Source organism: Octodon degus, unplaced genomic scaffold, assembly GCF_000260255.1.
Source record: "Octodon degus isolate 3935 unplaced genomic scaffold, OctDeg1.0 scaffold00042, whole genome shotgun sequence".
Taxonomy (NCBI): Eukaryota; Metazoa; Chordata; class Mammalia; order Rodentia; family Octodontidae; genus Octodon; species Octodon degus.
In genome coordinates, this window is record NW_004524618.1 from 3,305,731 (window position 1) to 3,325,588 (window position 19,858).

At 59.1% G+C, this 19,858-nt stretch overlaps 1 protein-coding gene across 2 annotated transcripts in view; it reads right to left on the minus strand.

The window, feature by feature from the left end:
• The window catches only part of Sh3pxd2a (SH3 and PX domains 2A), a 200,343-nt gene that overhangs the window by 69,351 nt on the left and 111,134 nt on the right, over positions 1-19,858 (minus strand). For both annotated transcript variants that reach the window (XM_023715639.1, XM_004631506.2), the window contains exon 6: positions 4,942-4,970. In XM_023715639.1, the coding sequence (XP_023571407.1) occupies positions 4,942-4,970 (29 nt within the window). The remainder of the gene's footprint in view (positions 1-4,941; positions 4,971-19,858) is intronic.

Sequence of the window (19,858 nt, forward strand, 5' to 3'; positions counted from 1 at the left end):
CAACGCTATTGAGCAACTTGCATTTAAACGAGCTGGAGCTCATCGCGGGGTCCTGGCAGGATGGAGCACCTAGCCCTCAGCTGGCCGCAGTCACAGGGCCACAAGAATCCCAAGGGCCAGTGGCTGCCTGCGCCACCTAGCGGTGATCTCAGAGCTCTCAGGCAGCAGCTCAGAGAGCTGTGAGCACCCTGCATCTTGGCAGGGGCTCCACACCTAATCACCCCACAGAGGCCTGGGCACCATCCCGGCGTGATGCTCAGCCTTACGTGGCCAGTTGGCTGGGCACAGGCCCTAGTTACTCATGCACATGGCCTCACCCAGGGGCTGCTGGGGAAGGGACTGTTGCAGTTGGGATTAAAGCCGTGATCAGTTCATCTTCAGTAAGTGAAAGGATCCTCCCACACTGCACATACCTGCCCCAGTGAGAAGACAGGCCTCAAGGACAGGATTGAGGGCCCCAGAGTTCAGCTCGCCTGGTACTGCCTGCAGGGGGGCAAGCCTGTAGCCAGCAGCAACTGTCCTCCTCTGTCTCCTGCTGGCGTTGTCCCCCTGGCTCAGTGATGGCGAACCTTTCAGAGCTGTCATGATCATAAACAGCCCTCTGGGGCACGAGTGCCACAGGCTCACAGCACTGCTCTAGCGGAACCCTGGGTACAACAGGACAGGTGAGCAGCTGAGCAGCGGGCAAGGAGCTGCCTCAGGTCACGTGACTGGAAAGCTGTGGGTGGGAGGACTTAGGAGCCTGAGCAGTCAGCACCACCCACCCAGCACTGCCAGCAGCCCTGCTCATCGCTGTTGCAGCCCTCCCTACTCTTTCCACTCCTCTCAGCCCATCCCTACTCACCAGCCACCAAATCACTACACAGTTGAAGTCAGGTCATTCTGCCCTCTACTCAGAGTGCTTTGCTGGCTCCCCATCCATTCTGAGAAGGCCAACATCCCTACAACAGCCTGAAAGGCCCCGTGCATCTGTGCTCCTTCCCCACATTCCCAACTCACCCTGCCCTACCCTCCTTCCCGGCCACAGCAGCATCGTGCTTGCGGTAGCCCCTGCTGCAGCCAGGGAACATCACCCTGGTTACCGCTGCCTAATAGCACCACCTCTTATGTACAGGTCATTTCCCAGACAGACCCACAGTCCTCCAGGGCAGAGACAGCCCGTAACGTCCGTATGGAGCACAGGGCCTGGCCCACGAGGCACACAGGCCAAGCTCAGGCCTGCTCATGGGTGTGCTTGCTCTAGGATACCAACGCCTCCAGCTCTCGGGCCCCAAACCAGAACGATTTCTCTTTCGAGGCAATGCCTCCCAACTCGAGCTGAGTGACCTCTGTCCTGCTGAGTGACCTCTGTCCTGCCCTCCACCGCGTTCACACAGGCAGCCTCACGTTCTTGTACCCTCCCTGAGCTGAGCCACGCTCCCTGCTCTCCTGGTGGCAGGAGACAGACAGGAAGCAAAAGCGCACCTGGGTCAGTGATGGGGAGCACAAAGCAGGCTAGAGAGGGCTGGCCTCTCTGGAAGGAGACAGGCAGAACTCTTCGGGAGCCAGGCACTGGAAAGAATGAAGGGCATTCTGGGGAGAGGGAACAGAAAGTACCAAGGGCACACAGAGGAACAAACTTGAGGAGCCTAAGGAACAGAGGGTGATCGTGAGGCCCAAAGGAACGTGCCAGCTGGAAATGTATGTCTGGGGTGGGGGCAGGGTGATGGGTCAGGTCAGGAAGCTACTGCGAGTGCAGTAAACCAGGACCAAGGGTGTGTTCTGGGCGATGCAAGTCCGGGGGTGGGGGACACGACTAAACCATTTGCTCTTGCTCTGAGTGCCCCTAGTGGTCGTGTGGAGAATGGCGGGTAGGAGAATGGGTAGAAGCCCAGAAACCAAGCTGGGGTCTTCCTGGAAGGCTTCTAACAGGTGTGATGATGGAGGCTGGAAGACCAGGCAGATCTGGAGATCAAGTTGGAAGGTTCAAGTCAAGAATGACTTCTAAAATAAAAGGAATGACTTCTAAATGTTGGGCTTGAGGAACAAGCAGATGGTCCCAGTCCTGAGAGAGGGCAGGCACTGGGAAGGAGAAGGTTGGGAAGAGGGAAGGACCACAGACAAACACGAGGCCACACTGTCTCTGTGGCCAAGATCAGTGTCCTGCCTCTTCCATGGAACTGGAAACCGCCCAGTGCCTTGCCCAAGCCTTGCTTCAGAAGTTCTAAGCTTGGAGCCAGGCATGTGGTGGTTCACGTCTGTAATCCAAGCACTCTGGGAGGCTAAGACAGAGGATCACAAGTTCAAGGCTAACCTTAGACTTAGCAAGACCCTGTCTCTAAATAAAAATGGCTAGAGATATAGTTCAGTGTGAAGGCCTGGGGTTCAATCCCCAGTACCTGGGAAAAGGTGGGGGAAGAGGAGGAGGAGAAGCTCGAGCCGGGGACCGTGATGGCCAACCTGTGGGAGACTAAGGCAGAAGAGCATCTGTTCTCTCTGTGCAAATGTCCCTGGCTGGAGCGATCTGGCAGCCAGAGCCCTGAATATGTATTTAATTCTGCACCTTGTCCAGGACAGAGGGGAGTCACCCCCCAGCCCCGGCTGACGTCTGTAAAATGGGACTCCCACCGCCCGCCAGGCACCGTGGCTCTGAGCAGCAAGCAAGGGACCGTGCACACGTGTAATGAGCACACAGTAGATGGTCATCAAGTAACAGCGAGTTCTGCAGGGGAGCTTTGTGGCCTGTGGGCAGCGTCAGGGCCTGCTCACAGCCTTACGTGAGCAGAGGAGGTACGCGCTAGTCAGCGCTCTCCAGAGAGATGGTTGACATGCTGTACATATAGAGAAAAGGAGATTTATTTTAGGAACTGGCTCACATGACTGTGGAGGCTGATGCGGGAGGCTGGGAAGCTGCAGAGGGCCTGAAGGCTGCTGGCTAGTAGAACTGCTCACCCACAGATGCAGATACTAACCCTGCCAGGGCTAGTGGCACACACCTGTAAGCCCAGTACTTGGGAGGCTGAGGCAGGAGGATCCCTTGGAGTTCCAGGCCAGCCTGGACTACCTGTGGAGACCCTGTCTCAAACAACCCAAATAATAAGTAAATAAATGTTAACCTCATCCATAAAAATACCTTCTCAGAAACATCCAGAATCGGGCTTGACCAAATATCTGTGTACCATGACCCATCCAAATAGACCAATATAAAACAAAACTATCAGGGGGAAAAAAGTTAACCCTCAAAAGGGTTATAAGATAAATCTCATCCCTGATTTACACGAGAGGAGCCAGGGACAGAAAGGTCAGAAACCTGCACGAGTGCACCGAGGAAGGAAGCCAGACGGAGCTCCTGCTGCCTGGCTTCAGAGCGGGCGCTTTAAACCAGGACACTAAGTGGCCATTATCATAAGCGTGCTGGTGTAAATTAAATTTCTGCCTCATTCTCTTCCCTGCCTGAGGGCTGCAGGCACAGAGACTAGGAAGGCCTTACCCGGAGAGGCAGTCTGGGTGGGGTCAGGGAACCTCCAGCCTGGGGGTGGGGGCTGAGGACCTGGCCCTCAGAGGGGGAAACTGAGGCCCAGCATGGCGAAGTTTGTCTGAGGTCGCACACATGGGTGCATGGTGGCAGCTGAGCAGGACAGCCCCAGTGCTGCAGAGAATGACAGGGAGGGCATGAAGCTTCCATAGCTGTTCTCACGCTGGGCAATGCCACGCTAACTCCACCTTCAAGGAAACTGCACACAGAGGTTAGGACACTTGCATAAGGTCACAAGCCAAGCTCAGACTCAACTATCACAGCACGCCGCTGAGACCCAGGGCAAGCTTCTTGGGGGAGGGGGACCTCCCAGGTTTGCCCCTCCTTTCCAGGAGGGTCAGCCAAAGTGTCCACAATCCCTGGGGTTCCCTGAATTTCTGTGTGTGGGAGGACACACCCTTCTGCCCTGGTTGGGTGTGCATGCCCTCTCCCCTACTGGGTGCACAAGCACCACCACACACAGGCTGCAGCCACACAGCTACACACCCCAACACTCTGCCACAAACGCCGCCTAGGACCCAAGCCAGGAACTGCGCCTTCAGGACGGTACTGGCGCACGGGCCACGAGGGCCCCCAGCACACACCAGGACTCAGCTCTCCTCTTCCCCTATAAGCAGGCAAGCTGTTCTGCGCTTGTACATACAACACACGGAACCATACAAATACACACGGTCCAATGACATCTGCTCTGGTCCCCACTCCATACAAACCCCCAGGTACACAGGCCAAGACGCTGACACTCGAAACTCTTCCCACGACCCCAGGGGGAGCTGTGAGCAAACCCAGTGCACGTGTGTGCCATGCACGTGCAGCCACAGACTGGCAGCCCCCGCTGCCTGCACTGTGCACAGCCCAAACCCAGGGACCTGCGCTCCCACCCCCACCCCCCGCCCCCATCAGCTCAGACGCAGGCTTCTGCGCAGTGAGGCCCCCCTAACCCAAGTGGCCGGCCGGGACTAGGACTGTGAAGCTTTACCCACCCTTTGGGCGAACTCACAGCGAGCTGGCACCTGTCCCCCTACGCGCCGGCCCTCGGCACAGCCCCCACGCTGCAGAGGGATCCGGCTCAGAGCTACAAGAGGGAGGTCGGCCCAGCAGTGGTGCTAGAAATTCAAACCACTCACGGACGACCCCTCTCCGGTCGAGCCAACCCTCCACCCGCTGCACAGAACCGCGGGAAGGACCCTTCCCGAGAGGCCAGGCGGAGCCCAGGAGGTCGGGGCTCAGGGCTAGGATACGGCTGACCAGGCTGCCGCTGCGGGGCTCCCTCCAACACACTCCCCATGCACCTGCCCCCACTTCCATCCAGGACCCCAGAAAGTGGGTGCGGGACCCCTCGAGGACCCTCCAAAGTCCCCCCAAGCCGAGAAGGAGCATGCACCGAGGGGGAGGGAGGTCGGGCAGGAAGTGCCCGGAGGCGCCCTTACCTGATTTCCTCTTGGAACTGCCATAGTCCCTGAAAAAGAAGCAACAGCAGACAGACATGGTTAGGGCACAGGCGCCGGCTGCGGCTCACGTGACGCCGGCCCGGAGCGGCGCGCTCTCCGCAGTCGCATTCGCCGCGCTGGCTCGCGGCTCGGCGCTGCCCCCCGCCCCCGCCCCGCCCCGCCCGGCCCAGTTCGGCCCGCCCACCCACAACGGCCCACCCTTCCTGGCCCTCCCCACTCCTTGTATGACCTGGAGTGAGTGCGCTTAGCAAACAGGGAAACTGAGGCCGTGGCTCGAGCCGGGCAGGCTCCCACCTCTGGAGCACTGCTTCTCCCAATCTCTGGCGCTGCACAGCCCACTCCGTAAATCACACTGAAATGCCACCTGCTCCAAAGTCTTCCTCCACACCCCACGACCCCCGAATTACATATCCACGTAAGCCCCCAGTCCCTGGGCTTGCCTCCCCTCCCTGGGTCTGGCACAGGTGACGAGTGACCGCCAGCGCCCAACCCTTGTCGAGCATACTAGCTTCCCTCCCTAGAGGGTAAGGCTGGAAGGTCCAGCGTTCATGGAAGTGGGCAGCACCCTGCAGAGGCAACAGGGAGACCCCCGTGGGAGACATGGGGGTCTGAAGAAGTGAGCCCTGGATTCAAATCCTCTGCACCACAACAGCTGGAGGCCCTTTCCACCAGGGAGGAGCCACCCCATGGGACCCAGCAGAGGCGGAGCTCCAGCCCCGCCCCCACCCCAGCGCTCCAGTCCTCTGAGGACTGCGGAGGAGAGCGCGCCCTCACCGGCTGCTGGAGCGCTCAGGTTCTGCAGCCCCTGTCCACTAGGGAGCTACTAGAGCCCACAGGAAATGCCTTTCATGTTCCCTGGGGCCAGAGAAAGTGCCAATTGCTGCCCATCTTTGGTTCAGCAAGTGAACCAGCCTGCTAGATTTGTCTGCTGCAAAGGGAGAAGGGACAGCACAGCACGGAGGCCCCCAAGAGCCTAGTGGAGGGCATATGTCCTGTGGAGACCCTAAGATCTCAACCCTGGAGGTCTAAGGGTGTGGGTTCCCGGAGGTGTTTGTTAAGCTGCAAGGAAATTCACCTGGGCAGTGGGGGGTGACCCCTCCTCATTCCTGAAGTTGAGGGTACAGCCCACTCAATCAGAATGCTGGGGCCAGCCTAGGAAGTGGCACTGCTAATGTCCCCTCCTGTCTGAGAACCTCTCAGTATGCTGTGTCTCCTCTTCCTATCACCCCACTTTACGGATAAGGAAACAGAGGCGCAGCCCCTCCCCAGGGTCACCCAACCTGCTTTATAGCCTACAGGTGGGAATAAAAGGTGCAGGAGGAGAATCTGTTCAAACTGTTGCCCCTAAAGGAGTTGGGGAGAAGGGAGGGCCCCCCTCTGCAGACAGGGCAGACTATGGCCCAGCCTGTCTGGCAGTGCCCACTTGGAGCACAGGCCTGAGGACTCCCAGCTGGCAGGAGCACATTATTTTATTACTGTATCCCACCCACATCTCTCCTTTCCCAAGGAGGGCTTTATTTTTCAAGCTTCTTCCCTGGGAAAGGCTGGGCCACCGAAGAAGAGCAGGGAAGCGGAGCTACCCTTCCTGTCCCACTCTTGCCCCTGGAACTGGAAGGAGCAGCCCGGGGCCTGCAACTATCCCCATTGGCTCCCTGGCCTTGTTTGTGGGCTGCCTAGGATTCTTGGATCTGGCTGTGGCCCCAAAGGGGTGGCAAACGGGCCATTCCCATGTAGCAAGGAGCACAGTCAGGCTCGGGAGTGTGACAGGGACACAGTTCCCATGCCTTATGTGCCTCCTCTGTGCGATGCATTGTGGCAGTGATTCTCAGCCTGGCTGTTCAATGGAATCATCTAGAAAGCTGGGTAAAAATTCAGATGTGGGCCCCACCCCAACCTACCGCATAGTCTGAGTTGCCAAAAGGCTTCCCTTGGGATTGTGGAGCGTTGTATAACCTCCACCGGCGGAGCCACCCTTAGGAAACATGCTTACAAGAACAGCATGCTTGCTGTGCCAAAGAAGCTTCCGGACAGCCCCTGGCTGCTGTCCCTTCCATCAGAGTCTGGAGCCCTCCCAGGAGGTGGTGAGAAACTAGGCAACTTGCTTCCGGGTCCCACAGAGAGTGGGTAGGCTTGGGCAAACCCCAGGGCCCCCAACTCCAGTAGGGGTGCTGACCTGGAGGCAGAGCATGGGCACATGGGGCCTGGGGCGGCCAGGCTGGGGCTGAATGTGGGATGGCAGGAACAGGAATCCTCCTCAAGGTCTCTGGCCTTCAGCCTGAGAAGGCGCTGCCCTAATAGGAAACCTCTTAGAGGTTTCCGGTTGGGCACCTTTCCGCAAAGCCGTTCTGTATTTTTAGCTCCTGAGCACTGAGGAGCAGTGTAGGCAGCCAGCGGCGGGACCCCCCTTCTTCACATTCCAGCGCATGGTGGAGACGGGCTCCTCTGCCCCAGGCACCAGCTCCCCACACCCTTGCGGCCAGCCCTGGCCTCTGTTGGGGTCCAGTTCCTCACCATAGCTCCCCTCGCTGCTCCAGGGCTTGCCTGGAGCTGGGGACTCTGCCGGTTGCAGTCTAGCCCGCTTCCGACATGCTACTGATTCACTGTTTTTCAGGGAGCGCAGGGAAGGTGGGGGCAGGGCCAGCCTCTTCCCCCAGGGATGCCAGAGGCCAATGTGGTTGCAAAGGCCTTCCAGGCTGCCTCCTGAGGGCTCCTGCCAGCCCATTCAGCCTTCTTTGAAGCTGGCCCAGGTTGACCAAACCACAGGCACAGTGACCAGCAGTGCCAGGAGAACGGGATCGCGGGCTACAGGGGCTAAGCCGCACCAACCGGCAGGGGTGCCCGGGGCCCACAGGCCTGGGTGGCAGTTTCCCCAGCCAGGCACCCTGCCCTATCTCTGCAAAGCCCCATGTCCCGCCCTGTGCTGAATGTCACTTCTTGGCCCTTTCTCCTGCAGGCATGCAGTGCCTCTGTGCGCACATAGGCCCTGCGGCCCAGTCGCTGCTGTTAGCTGTAGACGTGCGTCCGGAGAACGGCGGGCGCGGTGTGCAGCCTGGCCGGGCTGTCTGGTGTTGCTGTGGATGCTCTGCCGCCCTCAGCCCTACCCAGCTGGCAAAGGCTTGTTTACACCTAGAGGCTGCAAAGTCCCTGCAGCTCAAGGAAGGGTTTCGTCCTGGTCTTCACCACAACACTGACAGAGACTGAGACGGGTGGGCGAGCTCAGCCTTGTTTTTAGTTCGGGGCGCTCACAGACAGCTGACAACCACAGGTCTCTGACCAGCGCTGAGCAGCAGGAAGGCCTGTTGTTGAGGCGGGGTGCACTGCATGTGGGGGTCAGGGGGACGCAGAGGGGGGCTGGTGTCCACGATGCTCCCCTGAGCTCAAGTGAGCCTCCTCCTCAGCCTTCCGGGAAGCCGGGACTAGCAGCTCCGCAGGGCTCAGCTGCCAGAACAGTTCTGCTCCCACCGGGTCGGCCTGCGTGCTTGCTCGTGTGAGCGCACACCCAGAAGGGCAGCTTTTCATTCTTTCTTTTTTTCCTTCTCATTTCTCTTGGCGAGACACACTATGCTCCCTTCTCGGACATTCTACTGAGGCGGCCGGTGTTGGAGGCAGCAAAGAGGGAGAGGCCGGCGAGCGGGGGAGGCCTCCACCGCATGTGCTGGCCACCTGCTCCCGCGCTTGATCCCCCACCCTCCCCTCGAATGTTCCCAGCCTTTAGCAGGTGGCACTGTGGCTCAGGTAGACCATGTTCGCCCTGCGTACGGAAGGCCTTGGGTTTGAAAAAAAGAAAAGGACAAAAGCCACTGCTCCTGGCCTTCAGGAGACTGAGGGCTGCAGAGCAGCTGCTGACCGTGTCATGAGGGAGGAGCGTGCCTGGCTGCTCCAGGCTCGGGGGGGCCAGGCAGGCTCCACAGGACCGGTGTGCCGGGGGCAGGGAGGGGAGCCGGCCCGCTGAGGCTCTGACCGGGCTCACGTACTCGGCCTTGGCAGAGTAAGATGTGCGCTTCCAGCCTGCTGTCCTCACCCTCCTGTCTGCTGGCTGACATTGGCCATGTGGCCCAGTGCCCCTCTGCAGTCCCGCTGCCTGGGAATGGCCCTCGCTTGTGACTGGCTAGGTCCCATGGCTGCTGCGAGGTCACCGTGAGAGCAGAGAGCCTCTGGGCTGGGGACACTGCCTACACTAGGGGAGCTGGGGTGAGTGCGGAGCCTGAGCTGCCCAAGGAGGGACCACAGCAGCCTGCTGTGGGCAACTGATCAGGCAGGTATAGGAAAGGTGCCAGGCTCACTCAGGGCCTGCGAGCGTGGGGTTAAGGAAACAATCCTCCACTATATATACAATGAGAAAGTTATCTCTTTTTCTTTTTTGTGTGTTTGGGGTTGAACTCAAAGCCTCTGCACGGAGTCTCCCACCCTCACCCCCCTTTTTATTTTTTATGACATGAAACAAGATCTTGTTCAGTCACTAAGTTGCTTACACTGGGCTTGCACTTGTGATGCTCCTGCCTCAGCCTCCCAGAGGGGAAGCTAACATTCTGAGGCGATCCACGCTAAAAGTCATAGGGGTGGGGATATACCAAGTACAGAGGAAAGAAGCGGCTGGGTGGGCAGGTCACAGACATGCCAGGTGGCTTCCTGGAGGAGAGAGGCCGCTCCCAGGCAGCAGTGGAAGGTGTCGGGGAGTAGGTGGGCAGCCTGGGGAGGGGGCGGGTCTTGGGTGTCCAGGGGCAGCGGCCAGGTTTCAGAATCAGGGAACACTGTGGCCAGAGACCCGCTCGAGGAGGGTTTTGGGAGAGGACAACAGCTGGGAGGGAAGAGCAGCAGAGTCAGGTGCTGAGTGTCAGCAGACCCAGGTTCTGGGCTCCGCTCTGCCCCACAGCCGCTGGTGGCCCTGGGAGAGCCACTTCGGACTACAGTAGTATTTTGTCTTCCTTTTTCCAGTACTAGGTTGAAACCAGGGCCTTGCACACGCTACACAAGTGCTCTCCTGCTGAGCTAACCCCAGCCCTTTAACCTTCTTTACATTTTGAGACAGGGCCTTCAGAGTTGTCTAGTCTGGCCTTAAATGGCTGATCTTCTTGCCTCAGCCTCCTGAGGAGCTGGGATTGCAGGAGTGTGTCACTGTGCTTGGAGTTAGGAGCTTGCCTAGCGCTTTTCAAACGGCAGGCCACAACCTGCTCCTGAGGTCTGAGGTTAATTCTGTGGGTTAAAAATAACCATTTTTAAAAGATAGACTTGCTGGGCATGGCGGCTGAGACAGGACGATTACAAATTTGAGGGTCACCTGCTCAACTTAATAAGGCCCTGTCTCAAAGGCCCCAAACAAGCCTGGGAGGGCAGCTTGGTATTCCTTGGGCTCAATCCCCAGGACTGGAAAAAACAAAATGTTCAGGGAGTCAGGCATTATAAGGCTGATCTGCGAAACTTGGCTCCCAGTGTCTGTTCACTGGGTCTGTGGGTCTGGTGGTACTGGGTTGCAGAATAAAGGGTAAGATGTATTTCTGCCTCTGGCAGAAACGTTTTAAACATACTGTCAAATTCTCTGAACCTCAGTGTCCCCATCACTGAAAGGAGGCTACTCCAAGTGCCCCACAGGGCTGCGGGGAGAGCCTACCCCGGCCCCAGAGAGCCGAGCTGTTCTGCCAGCCCAGTGGGAGGGGCTTTGGGTGAGCGCAGGCCCCAGGGCGCTGGGGATTTTCCCACCCCACTTAGCCCCAGCTGGGTTTTTGTTCTGGCTTTCCAGAGCCTTTGCGTGGACCGCTCTCCAGAGGCAGTGACCTCCGGGCAAGGCAGGAGCGGGGGCGTGAGTGCTGTCCTCTGCCCCATGTGCACACAGCTCAGTGCGTGCACTGAGCGCCCTGTGTCTGTAAGAACTGCCCTTTCTCTGCAGTGCCTGTGTCATCCAGGGGTCTGAGAATGAGCCCCATTGTGACCATGTGGACGGGCCAGAGGGGCCAGATTCCTGCCTCGGGTAAACATGCTGAGTTCCCCGGGAGGAAGGGCTCTTAGATCCCCCAGCCTGTGTCCCAGAGAGGCTCGATGCTATGGCCATCACAGCCCAGAACCCCTGGGGACTTTGCCTGGCCCTTGTGTTCCTGGAGGGTCTCTGCTGCCTTCCACCCACAGTGAAAGGACAAAGCACAGTCTGTCTGTCTCCTCTGATGTGTCCACCACTTGGCAAAGCCCCTAAGCGTGTCTTTGGCTTAGGGATAGGCTCATTGTGCCTGGCCTGGAGCAGAGCTAAGAGGGTGAATGGGTGGGTGCGAGTTACACAATCTCTGTTCCTCCCTTCCAGGGCTGCAGGCTGGATCCAGTGAGGTGCCTGCAAAGCTCCCAGAGCAGGTCTGTACTTGGGAAGGACTACAGGGTAACAGCCTAGCTCCCTGGGGGGCAGCGTTTGTCATGTAGAGTGGGGGGCCACCCTCCAGGGCAGGGACTGCATTAAGTCACTGGCTTCTTCACTTGGGCTGTGAGACAAGCAGGCCTGGTTTCCCACCAACTACGTGCACTCCACGGAGCTCCGCCCAGGCAGTGGTGGTAAAAAACAAAGCTGATTTCCCAGAGTGGGAAGCGCGGTCAGTCCTGGTCCCAGCGGCACTGAGTGTTCTCGTCCGGTCCATCTCTAACTGAAGTGGCCTGGGATGAAGAAAGTGGTCTCCACCAGCAATGGTGGCCACCCAGCCCTCAACATATGGCCAGCGTGACTCGAGTGGCACACTTCGGCGGGACTTAAAAGCCCTGCATGACAGGGGCTGGTGATGCTACCAGTGGAAGAGGACACGTGAAGCAGGAGTAGAGGCCAGCACCGAAGAACCCAAAGCAAACAGATAGAAGCCCCTGAAATTCAAGTGTAATCAAGATTTAAAATAAAAGGGCCACAGTGGCTAGTAACCCCCTACACACACTAAGCACCATCCCACGCCCACAAGGCTCACCTTCTCAGACTGTGCGGTCCAGATCAATGGCTCCAGTCTGGCCCTCTTGGCTACAGGGTGGTTGAGTCACTGGGAAGTGTGTTCAAATCCCAGCCCTGGCCAGGGTTTGCTCAGAGGTCGAGGGCACGCTCTAGGTGAGAGGCCCTTGATCTCCCCAGCACCAAACAAAGCAAAGCAGATGCTGTCCCCAGGCCCCAAGGAAAAAGCAAAAACCAGAAAATAAATCCCCGCTCTCATCAGACAATATTTAGGGTCTCTGCGCCCAATGGCAATGTGGGCATGGACCAATAGGAGTCCCTCATGGAATCGCGGGATGTAGCCAGGTAGTGGCTTTCATGCTGCACCCAGGAAGGGTCCCAGCAAGGGTCAGTGGCGGGCAGCAGAGAGGGTGCAGACGGGCAGGCAGGAAGGCAGGTGGGGCTAGCTAGGGGAGGGACTTGGGAAGCCCTTGGGACACAGCCTGGCTGGGTTCCTATACCAGTAATGAAGAAAGCCTGGCTCCGCAGGATGAAGCCACATTGGCTGAGACCATAGCTCTGGGGTACACGTCTTGGGACTCCCCAGCCCCATGAGAATGGCTGTTCTGATTGCTTTCATAATCCTTGGGAATCCAAGCACACCAGGGTAAGGGGTCACTGGGGCCAGGCCCTCACTGAGCCATCCAAGGCCACAGGAGTGACAGCCAGAAAGAGGCCTCCCCTCCTGGCCAAGAGGAGGGCCGAATGAGGCCACTGCATGAAGGGCAGACGGCTGCCACGCTCCGCGCTGCGGCCCTCTAAGTGCCAGACAAAGGGGCACTCAGCCAGCGACCGGGAGCTCCAGGAGGCTCCAAGCCAGCTCTTGCCCAGTGTAGCCTGGGTACATTCTGATGGGTTGGCTGCTGCTTCCCTGAGCAGGAGGGGACACTCAGAGGCATGGGACGGACCCTGAGCTGGGCCAGTCTGGGACAGAGCCCGCAAGGCCTAGGTCCTAGTCGAGGCCCTGTCTCAGTAGGCAAGGCGGCCTGGGCAGTGGCAGCCCTCTCAGGCGATGGGGGCCTCGTCCAGCGGCTTCAGGAGGGGGATCCTTTCCTATCCTCCGGCCTGCATTCTTGTCCTTGGCGTCACCTGCCTGCAGCTACCATGAAATAGCTGTGCACCAGGATGCCCACTGCAGACTCCAGAGCCCTGGGCCCTGGCCTCCATCCTCGGCTGAACATGCCATCTGAGCATCTGCAACTAGGGACGAGACCCCCTAGGGCCAGAAGCAGACGTGGGCTCCGAGCCCAAGGGTGTGGCTGCAAGCCACTCTCCCTGCCCCAAGGGAGCCCTTCCTTCCCAAAGGAGGAGCTGCAGAATGAGGCTCAGCAGGGCCTGGGGGGCTGCCGAGGAGGGGCCAGGCCTCCCCAGGAGCAGGCCCCCAGGGGAAGTCACCCCATGCCCAGAGGAAATCATCAGCATTTATCTCCCTGGGCTATCTGGGAAGCTGCCCACCACTGCATGGTGAGAGCAGCAGGTGCTCAGAAGGCCACGGTGCTCCTCGCCCTGCCTGTGGGCATGTGGCCTGTAGCCAGTGCCAGTCCACAGGGCCCTGCAGGATCCAGCTGTGGAGAGCAGCAGCTGGCTGTCCTGCCCGGCCTCCCTCCCTTCCTCCCTCAGGAGCCTGGCAAATAAACCCTGAGAGCCAAGCTCATCACCAAGGTGGCTTCGGGAGTTACTATTTCCCCTCTCCTGGAGTTGTTCTGCGCCTCAGGCATAAAGTGTCTCTCACTGCCTGGTGAGATCCTCAGCCAGCAGAACCTGTCCAGTGCCAGCTGGGGGCCAGTGTGTCCTAGCAGCAGCAAAGCTTCCCAAGGTCCCTGACTGAGGCGACAGGGCCGGGGTGCCCAGGCCAAGGTGCTCCATCTGCTGACCTTTACCCTGAGGTTTCGTGGCTTTAGCTCTCCTTTGGTTGGACCCTGCTCTGCCTCCTGGAGTCAGACTCAAGTGCACTGCCTCCTGCTCGTAACTTGGCAGGGGATGGCCGCCCTCCCTGTCCATCTCGGGGCCACCCTGGGCTTCCAGGCACCTTCCTGTGAGCTGGTAGTGGGGACACCCCCAGCCGGTAGGCTCTAGTGAGCTACATGTGCTAGCAATCCGCTGAGAAAGGCTTGAGAACCAAACAAAAAGCATTGGACTAAGCTTCCAAACCTGGGGCTGGCATGGTGCCTCCAGCCTCAGATACATCTGCTCCCGGCTGGGCAACGCCAGGGGCACTCTGGCCTCCAAGGCCAGCAACCCCCACTTCCGCATCCAGGAGCTCTGAGTCCTAAGGCCATGTACCAAAGCTTACTGGCTTTGCAAGCCATCTGAGTGCTTTGTGCCTCAGTGGCTTTATCTGCAATTTGCAGGAAATACCTATCCCACTTCATCTGGTAAGTGCAAAACTGAAAGAGTTAAAGCACATATATGGCCTCCAAGAGTGTCACCCTGGGGTCTTACAAACAGGCCCACAACCCAGTGGCAGCACTCCTATGGTCCCTCTGATGTGCCTCAGGAAACATGAGACTTGGACAGCTTCTGCCACTATTCCCTGAACACCTACTGTGTCTGCCTTCAGCTAGCACGAAGGAGGTGGTAACACCCCTGCTGAGGCCGTGGTGGCCCTCAGGTTGGCTGCCACCTCTCAGGAAAGCCAGATGTGGAGCTGTTTGACTGCACCTGTGCCAGCATGGCGAAGTCCCAGTGTGTGTGGAGGGGGCGGAAGTCAGGGCAGCAGGCGGAAGGGAGGGAGAGGGGAGAGTTTAGGCGGGGGTTGAAAGGTGCCCCGCTGGGCGCACAGCTGGCAAGGGGCAGGGGCAGGCAGACCTTGCTCCAGGGCCCTGAAGCAACCTGAACAGGGCCAGAGCGGCAGCTGTAACAGCTGGGGTCCTGTAACTGGGGCAGCCAATGAGCAAGCGGACAGAGACAGTCTCTGGGCTCACACATTCCATCTTTGCAGACAGGAGTAGGGAGAGGGGTGTTTGTGGGGCTCTGTGACACTGATGCTGGGCGGGGTGGGGCACACCTGACCCCAGCACTCTGGAGGCTGAGACCAGGAGGACCAAAAGGCTAACTTCGACGGAGCTCCATGCAGAGGCTCCGGCTTTGTGCTGGAAAAAAAGAAAAAAATTGAACGCCTCCCTTGGGATCCTTCCAAGGTGGCAAGAGTTTTCTGAAATTGGACGGTGGTGATGTCTGTATAACTATAAATGTATTAATTTTAATTATGCAAATTTAAACTATGCAAATTATCCATTAGTAAGGATGTCTGGAAAAAAAAACACTCTCCCCTGACCCTGACCTCCAAGCCACATCCACCCAAACGCCCTCCCTGTGGCAGCTCTGGGGTGTGAGGCATGAAACCATCTGTACGTGCTCCTGACTTCCGAGTCTCCAGGCCACAACTGAGCCAGGGCGGCGGCCAGGGATGGGGTGCTCCAGAGCCAGCCTCTTTGTATCTGGCTGCACACTGAAGCAGAGCTCCCCAGGTCTGGGGGCCTGGGGTGGCCCCGAGAGCTCCTGAGCCTTGCACCTTCTGGGGTTTCCCCAGGAGACCCACTTGTGGGAGGCACCCTTGGCTGGGACTTTCTTGCACTCCCCACAACCCCAGCAACAGGGAACCTGATTCAGTGGTTCTACCCTCTTGTCATGAAGGGCCCCACCTGACCTTGGGGCCAGCCACCTGGCATAGCTCCGGTGCCTCTCTTTGGCTGCCCGGTGTGGTCACCTGGTGTTGGAGGTTGGGTCTTGAGTGCAGCCTCTGACACAGGCCAAGCGCTACCTCAACCAGTGTGAGCCAAAGCCTCCTTATCTTCCTCGGGTCATGGGTCTCCCAGGTGTGGGCCCATAGGTGGACAGACAAGACAAGCTGCACTAAGGGTCCAGCGTCTTCCATGGAGGCTGTCAGCTGTAATATCCCGATCTGCCGCCGGGTGGCGCCAGATACACACAGAGCGCCTGTGCTGAGGGTTCCCATTGACCCAGTTACAGTGGATTATGAAGGGGACCCGGTCACAGGATACACTGCCCTCTACCAGCATCCGGTCCCCACAGCCATCCGCTCCACTTTTGACCCTGGGCGCTGTCCGCCCAGAATTTCCTGCAACCTTGGACCCGTGGCAGCATGCATGGTGCCCTGGCTGCAGGCGTCCTCAGCACCTCTGGAGCAGCTGGCTCTGCCAGTCACGCCCTCAGGGGCACCTCCCTACCCACCTGGCCAGGCTGGTGTGTCACTGCTGATGGCCCTGTACCTACATAGAGCCTTCCCCACTGCATGGCAGCTGTCATGAGCACAATTCCAGGCAACACACTGAGGCTTTGGGAGGCTAAGTGATTACCAGGCCCCATGCGAGGTGGAAGAGGAGCTGTGGCCCAACATGAGCCGGCCTAAGTGGTTCTCCTCCCCATCTGCTCAGGAGGCCCATGGGCAGGAGTGGGCACTGCCCAGGAGCACAGCCTGGCACCTCTGCCCTCATGCCCAATATATGCCTGAATGAAGCCAGGTGTGGTGGCACCAGTGCTGAAGGAGGTGGAGGCAGGAGAATCACAAGTTTAAGCAACACCTGGGCACCTTTGAGACCCTATAACTTAGAGAGCCTGTCTATGAGGGGCAGGGGCTTAGAGTGTAACTCAGTGGGAAGACCCCAGAACCACACACACGTGCAGAAAACCTAAGTAACCATGGGCCTCCCTCTTGGAGGCTACACAGAAGGCTGGTGTAAACCCAGATTCTAGGTTGGGCTCTGTGTGGGACGCTCATGGAGGGGAAGCCCCCCAGGTCGGGGGAGGCAGTCATAGTGGGTGGGAGATGAAGGTCACCCTTGGGCTTAGCTGGAACTACAGCCCCACCTGGAGGCGCCAGCAGGTGCCAAAGGGGAAAGCAAACTCCCTGTGTGTCCCCAAGAACAGGGATCCCCTGCACCTGGCCCTGGCCCCATGGGCCTCTGTGCTGGGAGTTCAGATCGGGCAGGTGGTATGAGGTCTCTGCCCCTGGGGCTTGCCCACCCAGCCTGATAGCCAGGCCACAGGAGCCTGGGCCTGGGTGGACAGGCCTTCCCAGGGGCTGGCACCATCTCCTGTGGACATCGCCCTGCTTCTTGCCCGCCCAGGCTGAAGGGTCCATGGCCAGGAGGGAGAAGCCCCCTCCTGCCCAGCTCCCTCAGCCCGCAGCCCCCTGTCCAGCCAGCTGTCTCTTCCTCATCAGCACAAAGAGGCTGTGTGTGCAGCAGCCATGGGAGCAGTGGTGGGGACAGTGGGGCCCCATGTCCAGCCAGGTGGCTGGGCACAGAGGTGTGGACAGCGAGATCTAACTCTCTACTTCACTCCTGAGCCCCTGGTGCCTGGATTTGGGGATCCGGTGATGTCTAGGAGCAGAGCCAGAAGGGCAGCCTCACCCCTGCATAGCCCTGCACGTCCCGCCCCAGGTGCCAGCGTCAGCTCAGTCACTGCTGCTCCTCAGCCCTGGGGAGGGGGTGGGGGAAGAGAGGAAGGAGGTGCAGGTCCGGCTGAGTGTCCTGCAGGCCCTGCAGAGCTCCCACGCACCCCACCGTCTGCCAGGCAGGACTGCCAGCATGGGGACAGGTGGGGCCAGGGGCACAGAGGAGTCCAGCCCTCAGGGCCACAGGAGCTGGGCGTGTCTGCGGTCCCTTTAGGTAACAAATGCAGCTCAAGGTTTCAGCCTGCTGGCATTCTCGAGTGTCAAGCCCTGGCTCGTGGTAGGAGCGGTAGGAGCGCCGTGAATGCCGCCCAGGGAAGCCAGGCCCCGTGGAGACCCAGTTTCCCAGGCCTCCCACACCCTTCCACGTGCCTCCTACCAAGGCAGAGGAAGGGAAGAGGCGGGCAGTGTGATTCACTACCTGCTCTGGCTCCACACACATCTCCTGTCACTTCCCGCTACCTTTATCAGCTCCCAGCTATGACTGGGGCTTACAGGGAAAGAAAGACCACTTCACCAACCCAAGGTCTCCCTGGTCCCTAAGCCACCTGGACTCTAGCCAACATGCCTTCTGTGTAGGCCAGCCCCGTGTCTGCTGCGCACGTGGGGTGCTGTAGCACTCCAGATTCTCAGTGCTGCCCCTTCTCATGCTGTTCTCCTGCTGGGCTGAGGAACGAGAGACAGCGCCTTCTCTCCTGCTGACTGCTCTCCCAACAAGAAAGCCAAGAACTGCCCCTTCCCTGCCAGGCCCCCCATTTTACCAGCTGGTTGAGGACAAACCTCCTTCCCCAGTGTAAGTGGATGTGGGTGGAGATTTCCTGAGACTGTGAGGTTCCTGGGCTACCCTCATCCCCACTCCGGTCCCCGGCAGCTGCCTGCCTGGACTCCTCCTAGGGAGCCCGCCCTGCCCTCCACATCTGCTCTTGGCCACCTCTACTGCTCTGGCTGCCTCTGGCCTCCTTTTCCTAGGCCAGCCTGCCCTTTTGCCTGTCCCTGTATCCCAAGCACAGATGGCACAGATGTTGAGAGCACTGGGACAGGGGCTTTCCCAGAATGCTCGAGCCCCCTGCACAGGCTTGGACAAGGATGGGTTAGATCTGGCTGGGGGCCACATGCTTCTTGCCCCAGGTCGCCTTGGACACTGGGGCATCTAGGTCACAGCAGAGGGTGACTCTGTGGCTCTGGGGCTGAAGAACAAAAATCAGCTTGGCAGGGCTCCTCCTTTGCAATTTCAAGAATTTAATCAGGATTAAATTCCCACCCTCCAGATAAGGAAGCTTCTACCAACAGTGTCTGTGTTTCTCCCTCAAATTCTGGGACTCCTGACGCCCGGTGTGGTGCATGGGGCTGGGGGCTTGGAGGTGATCAGCTGTGAGGGTGGAACACTATGGGTGGGGTGCGCGTGTGATAAAGGAGACCCCAGACCCTACCCACAGAAGGTGCCTGCAGAGACGGTCTTCTGTGGTGCAGGGCGCTGGCCACACTCTGAACCCGCCAGGGGCTTGATCTCAGCCTCCTGGGCCCCAGGCTGGGGAGGGGCGTGTTCTCCCACTTGCCCTGCTGGGGGTGCTCAGCGAGAAGGCTGCAAAACCACAGGTGAGCCGAGCTGCGAGACTGGAGGGGCCCAGGCGGTGGCTACAAGCCTTGGCCTAGAGCTGGCCTGCCTGCTCCTGGCCAGCTGGGTGACTTCAGGGAAGCACCTCCTGTCTCTGAGCCCGGCCTTCCTTGGTAAAACTGTGCTGCTCAGTCAGCAGAAGCTGCTCCCCAGCCCCACCCGGGACCTGCTCTGGGCCAGGCCCTACCCTGAGTGCCAGGGACACAGCCGTGAGCAGGAAGGTCCCCAGCCTGCTCCCCTGGGCCTGCTGGTCTTCCAGCGGGAAGGAGCAGCACATGGAGCCAGCGTCACCGGCTCAGGCGGCTAGGAAAATGCCTTTCACCAGCACATCTATTAGTGACAGGTGCTGGATTTCACGTCAGCCTCAGCCTGCTTCTGGGAGGGGCACACTCTGGCCGTGTCCTCACAGAAGAAAGGCCAGGGTCACTCGAGCCTCTTTGCTTGTCTGTGGTGCTTGGGATGGAATCGACTGCTGGGCTGCAGCTCTGGGCCTTTGCACTTATTATTTAAAGATAACCCCACTAAGTTAGCCAGGCAGGGCTGGGACCCGCCATCTCCCTGCCTCGGCCTCCCATGTTGCGGGGTGGAGACCTTTGTATGAGGACACTAATCCCACGTGCAAGGGTGGAGCCCTCACAACTCTACCCTCTCCTGCAGGCCCACCTCTGATGCTGCTACACTGGCATCAGACTCCAGAGTGCTCACTTAGGGATGACACCCGCCAGACGTGAGGGAGGGTACACTGTAAGAAACAGGAAGCCAGCGCCAGGGCTGGGGGATTTGCAGCAGGAGAGCTGGGCCGACCTCAGAGAAGCTACTGAGCAAAGTCTGGAAGGGGACATGGGGCCATGCAAGGGCTCCCCCAGGGGCTCGGAATGCCAGACCCAGAAGGGACAGGGCAAAGGCCCAACACCTACTG